We start from the raw sequence: 7,378 nt of genomic DNA on the forward strand, positions 1-7,378 counted from the left end.
ATATGTAATACATATAAATTTTTGTTTTGGTTTTAACTGTACGAAGATGGAATTGGTCTAGAATGGCTGCCGGACTTCGTGGAGGATTCCTTTGCAGCGACAGGAAGTTCGAATTCTGGTCCCTTGGCTGACTTGTCTGAGGACAAAATCGACGACAACAGGGAGAAGAAGAAGCAGAACCCAACCGATGAAGCGATAATCCCTGAAATACCGCCTATAAAGGAGACTCCCAGGTCACAGAGGGCAGTGCCCGGGCGGGCTCGCAGCAAGCGGCGCAGAAGCTCAGGAGCCCCAATTCGCGGTTGGTCTACTTCTGAAGATTACGCCTCACAGTCTGATTACAGTAAAAGGCCTGTGACAAGCCTGCAATCAGAATTTAGTATTTCTTCAGATAGCAGTCTAGCATCAATCCCCTCTATTGGGATCATAGATCATGAGTCTCTGAAGACCAACGGCGGAGGCACCGTTTGTCGGTGCGTAGCCACACTGAGAGGCCATGGTGGGTGCGTTCTTTCTCTAGCAATGGAAGGCATCCTCCTGTACAGCGGGTCCTCCGGAAATAAAATTCGAGTATGGAGAAATCCCGAGGTCAACCGGCGACAGGATATACAGCGCGCATCAAGATCATAGAATTAGAGCTTGGAAAAGCAGTGGGAAGATGTCAGGCCCTAAGCTGGTGGCCACGATGCCGACCCTCAAGGATTATGTGATCAACGCCATACTTCCTGGCAAGTATGTTGAAATGCGCAGGCACAGGAAGGCTCTCTGGATTGAACATGTGGATACCATATCGGTTCTGTCGGTTGATACAAAAGGGTTTTTATACTCAGCTTCCTGGGACAGGACGGTGAAGATCTGGAGGCTTTCCGACTTGAGATGAGTTGAATCTTTCAGAGCGCACGATGATGCCATCAATGCGCTTGTGGTTTCGGCAGATGGTTTTGTTTACACAGGATCTGCGGATTCCAGAATCAAAATCTGGGCAAAGGCCTCAGGCGAGATAAAACATTCTCTGGTTGCAACGCTTGAGAGACACAAATCTGCTATCAACGCATTGGCTCTCAGCCCAAATGGCTCCATTCTGTACTCCGGAGTTTGTGATCGTTCCATCATTGTCTGGCGAAGGGAGGGTAGCGCGCAGCACAAGACGAGGTTCAACAAGCAATCGTGTACAGCAACCTGAGCATACATGTACGGGCACCACAACAAGTAGGTAATCTGTTGCCTGCAAAATACCATGGCTTAGAAGATGTCAATAGAAACATTTAATAGCAGGATATGAAACTGGACAAAAATAGAAAATTAATTAGCAAAACGTCTTACCAAATAATGCGTACAGGAGGTTAAAAAAATTACAACCATGGGAACTTCCTCCCTGATAATGAAGAATTGTTACAGAATCGATGGTTTCTCTCGCCCTGCGCCTGGTGCCTGGTTCATCCAGTGAGTTCTCTACCTATTCAACTGAATGAATTTGAATTTTATTGCAGTGCACAACAGGTAGGTACTCTGTTGCCTGCAAAATACCATGGCTTAGAAGATGTCAATAGAAACATTTAATAGCAGGATATGAAACTGGACAAAAATAGAAAATTAATTAGCAAAACGTCTTACCAAATAATGCGTACAGGAGGTTAAAAAAATTACAACCATGGGAACTTCCTCCCTGATAATGAAGAATTGTTACGGAATCGATGGCTGCTCTCGCCCTGCGCCTGGTGCCTGGTTCATCCGGTGAGTTCTCTACCTATTCAAGTGAATGAATTTGAATTTTATTGCAGCGCTTTAAGCAAAGAAATACCTGTTACATGCCCACAAAAGGCATAGATGTGGTGGCAGGCGTACATGTAACGGTGGTACATGCGGTGGCAGGCGTACATGCTGTAGCAGGGATACATGTAACGGTGGTAGGCGTACATGCTGTAGCAGGGATACATGTAACAGTGGTAGCAGGGGTACATATGCTATTGTATTATAGCAGTGGTACATGTGCTTTAGCATAAAATGTTTAAGATTTAATGCTAACATTAATTCATACCGTTTCAAATGGTGCTTTAATATCTATTTTACCATAAGCTTTGGCCTCATATGCCTTGGTATGAAGCCAAATAAGACGATGCAAATTGAAACTGGAATTTCATTGGCCGTAAAAACTCGACTCAAAAAAACATTAAGCTATAAGTCATATAAGTTCACACAAACTAATGCTAAAATGACCCATTCCAATTACTAACTAAAGTAGTTAATATTTTTACTTACAAATTCAATTTACATACGTCAATACTTCAAAACACGGCAAAAGCTACAAACTCTTGCAATCCACATGTGGATATAAACTTTGAAAACAACCGCGACGTTCAATGCCACTTGCTTCGAAGCTGCCGGCGGGCTCTTCGGCGACCTCGGATGCAATGTCCATAGGCCAGAACTTCAAATGGCACCCCCGTGGGTCAGCCTTCAACTCTGCTCCTGTGCAGGCTTGGGCCCAACTCGAGACGAGAAAACAAATTGTAGAGGTCTACCATCTTTGGTAACGTGAAGTACTTTTGGCGGATCTCTCAAGCTGTCGATGGGACTCGTGGTCATCTATCCTACAAAATATTGTAAAGTCTCTGCAAATCTTGTTTGAAATGTTGAATTGAAATCTTGTAAACTCTTTCCAAATCTTGTTTGGAATATGCATCGATAGGTTTGAGAAATGTTTGTAATATTAAATGTAATGAAATAAATGTAATATAAAAACTCTCAAGTTTTGTTTTCTATAATTTTATTTCGAGTTGTTTATTTATATATATTAGAAAAAACAAACATTTTTCATTAATAACATTAAATAGGAGTTGTGATCTCAACCGCCCTGGAGTATGCCGTAAAACTGCTTCTGCTTGGCTAAGAGCTCGTCTTCCTCGGACGTAAGGAAACAGGTTAACGGCCCAAGACCCAGAGGCATCTGGCAGGAGTGAAAGCCTGCTCCCTTATGGACCACCAGCGGGTTATTACAGGTGGCGTGGTTTTCCTTGATAACAGTGATGAGTCAAATCGACATTCGCGGATAGCAGCCAGAGATGGTTGTCCTCACTGTTGGTTTGACCCCTGAGTTTGATAGGTTTTGCCACCTTCGAAAAAAAAAGAAGGAGTTGTGATCTCAATTACAACCTTTTCTATGACAAAATTATCCAAGAAAAGCGCAGAGAGCGTTCACAAACCAAAAATGTCAAACTTAATCAGCGTGAAACAAAAGAGTATTGATAATCCAACATAGAATATAGGGGAAAACCCATAGAGAGTCAACGACAAAAAAAACAAAACCCATCCAGTGAGATGGGATCTGGAAAGAAAAATATATCAGGAAACATATAAAGCCCTGACTTAAAATCCAGGCGAGCAAAAAATGGAGAAAAAGGACGCAAGCTAACAAAATTCAAATAAACCCGCCTCACCCACAGAATCATCAACAAGATATTCGTAATGCATCTTCCCCGGGATGAGAGAGATACCATGGTTGGAGAGTACATCTTCCTCCGAGTTATACTCTCTGTAGACAAGCTGGAAGGAGATCTCATAAAAACAGAAAAACTTGAGGTTTTAATTGCCTCCATCTAGTTGAACAAAGCAGTGACCTCAAGAGCATTAGTCCCCTGAGTCCATTGACTTGTGGATTTTGAGTCTCCAACAACCAAAATTTTATCTAACACAAACCACATTGTGCATTAGATCACCCCCAAAAGGCCACCATTTCATCCCTACAAGCCATATTGTGCATTGGATCACCCCCAAAAGGCCACCATTTCATCCCTACAATTGGGACCATGAATTCGTACCGAAAAAACTGAAAAGATTGAACAAGGCTTAACTTGATTATAATCCCACATCCACACTAACTTGCGGCCAAAGCCCCATCAAAATATCCCATAGGGAAAGTTTCACTCAGATCAACAAAGGAAATAGGGTGATGGCAAGGTGGGGGATGCCAAGCACCTATCTCTTGAAAATATGTAACAATGTTGAGGTTGGAGACCAACACATCCGGAGAGTTATTCTCGAAAATGCTTCTATTTCAAGTTTTCCAGATTCTTCGAAGCATGTATAATGAAAGAACACTATAAGCCTTCAATCTAGAAGCCCAAGAAACAAGGCAAGGGAGGATAGAATAGCGATCCAACACGGTATGTACATTTAATAGCCTTGAAACCTCTTCCCAAGGAGCGACTGCACAAGGACACGTCAAAAACAACTGAACACAGTCTTCAAAGGTCGAACTACAAAGAGGAGATCTGCCAAGACATTGAAATCCCCTCTTCATCAAGTTTTCCCATGTTAGAATTCAACAGTGAAGAGTCAACGAGGAAAAGGACACGTCAAAAACAACTGAACTCAGTCTTCAAAGGTTGATCTTCATCAAGTTTTCCCATGTTAGAATTCAACAGTGAAGAGTCAACGAGGAAAAGGACACGTCAAAAACAACTGAACGCAGTCTTCAAAGGTTGAACTACAAAGAGGAGATCTGCCAAGACATTGAAATCCCCTCTTCATCAAGTTTTCCCATGTTAGAATTCAACTGTGAAGAGTCAACGAGGAAAAGCATTTATGTTTTAGAGGGGCGTCCCATTTCCACATTTGGGCAATCCAATTAGCAAAGGGACCAGGTTGGTTGTTCATGGAAATATGTGAGTGGACTTCGCTAGCAGAAATGGACCCTGTAGAGACATGTCCACTCCACACCATCCTGTCCAGCTTTTGACACAACGAAATTCCAGATTCACATAGAAGATTGTGATAGTGTTCTCAATCTACCACAATTCAACTGTGAAGAATCGACGAGGAAAAGCATTTAGTTTTAGAGGGGCGTCCCATTTCCACATGTGGGCAATCCAATTAGCAAAAGGACCAGGTTGGTTATTCATGGAAATATGTGAGTGGACTTCGCTAGCAGAAATGGACCCTGTAGAGACATGTCCACTCCACACCATCCTGTCCAGCTTTTGACACAACGAAATTCCAGATTCTAGAAGATTGCGATAGTGTTCCCAATCTACCACAAATTCCTCCGGGAGGCAAATTTCCCAAGTATGTGGTCAAATGTTAGATGAGAATGGAGAATCTCTATCAACGTTGAGGTTGGAAAGAGTACGAAAATCCTTGCAGGTTAAGCGCTTGAATAAGCATGTCCAGAAGGGTATGGTTTCCCTGTATTCCTTTAATAGCATCCAGACCAATAAAAACCTTTTCTTCATTGCCAACCTGCCAACATAAATTTCCACATAGCCATGGTTTTGCAATCATCAAGGTTCGCCAGATTTGGGATGCTTTGGTGTTTAAGGGGTGCAACAACAACCCAATCATCTAGATTTGTAAGTACTTTCTAAAAGATTATGTCTTGACAAATGGCAAACTCATTAAAGACCCACCACACATTTTTGGCTAGAATCATTTGATTGAAACACCTAGAATCTCCGATACCCCATCCACTCATGAGCGTCAGTCTAGTAATTGATTCTATCCGAATAAGATGAATCTTGATATCGTCAGCGTCAGACCAAATAAATTTTTAGATGATCCCATCAATTCTGTTAATAATAGACTGCGAAAGGTGGAACAGATGCATCCAAAAGAGTGATATTACTTGCAACACAACCTTAAGCAATGTTACCTTGCCTCCAAGGGAGAGCCATTTGTCATCCCATAAGGATAGCTTCTTTTCAAAAAAATTAATGAGCCAAAGCCAATCCTGGTTTACGCATTTAGAGGGTTTTAGGAAGAAACCCAAATACTTAAAACCTTCAGATTTAACCCCAAAATGAGAAACGATCTATTCAATTACCTTTGAATGTCGATCACCAGAAATGACCTCTGACTTCTCTTTATTTATGATGATACCAAATGCTTTGCCAAATTTTGTAAATACTTGTAAAAGAATCCTCCCATTCAGAAATGTTTCTTTCTCGAAGAGTAGAGAACGTCTTCCACGAACATGAGGTGAGTGATAGAAGTGTTCCTTGAAACCTTGTAGCCATAAATTGCTTCAGCCTCCTTCTCAACCTTAATGCCTCCGCTAAGAATGTCGATGAGCAGGATAAAGAGGAGATGGAAAAGAGCACATCCTTGTCTTAGTCTTGTAGAACACTGAAAAACTCAGTAGGTACTCTATTTATTAAAACAACCAAAGATGTTGATGATATACAAGCCATTATCCATTTGACATGTCTGTGAGGAAATCCAATTTAATGAAGGATCATTCTAAGGAAGTCCTAATCTACCCTGTCATAAGTCCTAATGAGATCAATTTTCAAGAGACATGTTTTTAGTTTTCTAGATTTCGTTGTGCATATGCACCCTTGGGTAATTTTCACCGCATCTTGGATTTTTCTATTGGATAGAAACCCAAATTGCTCTAAGGAAATCTATAGAGGGAGAGAGAATTGTCTTAACTCTGTTTTTTTATGAGTTTTGAAATCATTAGATAAACAAAGTTGCATAAAGATATGGGTCTATAATCAACAAAATTAAGAGAATTTTACTTTTTTTTGAATGAGAGTAAGGAAAGTTGAGTTAATGCCTCCTTATATGTATCTGGAGCAATGAGATTGTTCTACCATTTAGAGAAAATATATGTTCATGAGATCAAATAATCCTAAAGAAACAACTCGACGAACCAACCATCTGGCCTCCGACTCTTATCCTTCGCCATCTCCTTCAAATTCTGTAAGATCTCTTCCTCCGAGATTGGCTTATCCATCAACTGAATGTCTTCATCATTGACCACAAGGGGGAATATATTGGCCAACATCATTTTCTCTACCAAATTGTCTTCCTCCATTTCCTTATATAGCTTGCTAAAATATAAGAATGTCTCCTTCATAATGTCTTTCAGTGAGGAGATAATTATGCCTGATCCATGTTTGGTTGCCCATATGGAGTTAGAAATATTTCTTTTTGCAACCACCCTATGAAAAAGCTTGGCGTTCTTGTCTCTACCTTTGATCCAGGCCTACCTGCTCTTAAGCCTCAATTATCCTTCATGGAATTAAAGAATTTTGCTTTTCCGTTCCACCAAAACCAATACAATGTTTTTGGTATGTTCCATAAAATATTCAGGGATTGAAGGGTCCATAAGAGATGAAATTTCACCTTCAATTTCTATAAGCTACTTCCTTGTCTCTTTTTTCTCTCTTGGAAAACCATGATCAACCCTCCTCATTGAGCCATTTCAATTTAAAATTGGTAGTACCCATCAACCTACTAATATTATCCTTGATAAGGGAATTCCAAGAAACCCTAACCAAATCAATAAAATTGCATTCATTCAACCACATGTGGTTGAATTTGAAAGGCACATGATTCAATTTTTTTTCAGTGCTCCATTCCAATAGTATGGCATGAT

General features: G+C 40.8%; 1 protein-coding gene across 1 annotated transcript; it reads left to right on the forward strand.

The window, feature by feature from the left end:
- Positions 1-685: 685 nt before the first annotated feature.
- On the forward strand, positions 686-1,183 carry LOC149139268 (protein JINGUBANG-like). The gene is made up of 2 exons (XM_089450664.1): positions 686-798; positions 895-1,183. Exons 1-2 carry the CDS (start codon positions 686-688, stop codon positions 1,181-1,183), a joined length of 402 nt encoding a protein of 133 aa, XP_089306790.1.
- Positions 1,184-7,378: the final 6,195 nt, after the last annotated feature.

The sequence above is a fragment of the Pinus tabuliformis genome, chromosome X (assembly GCF_031772625.1).
Source record: "Pinus tabuliformis cultivar Carrire ecotype Pingquan chromosome X, CPIR1, whole genome shotgun sequence".
Lineage (NCBI taxonomy): Eukaryota > Viridiplantae > Streptophyta > Pinopsida > Pinales > Pinaceae > Pinus > Pinus tabuliformis.

What these genes read in the sequence shown, in the direction of transcription:
- LOC149139268 (XM_089450664.1), top strand. Translation starts at nt 686, where the DNA reads ATGCCGACCCTCAAGGATTATGTGATCAACGCCATACTTCCTGGCAAG. An exon ending in GTGGATACCATATCGGTTCT is followed by an intron (nt 799 to 894) that starts GTCGGTTGATAC and finishes TGAATCTTTCAG; the next exon opens with AGCGCACGATGATGCCATCA.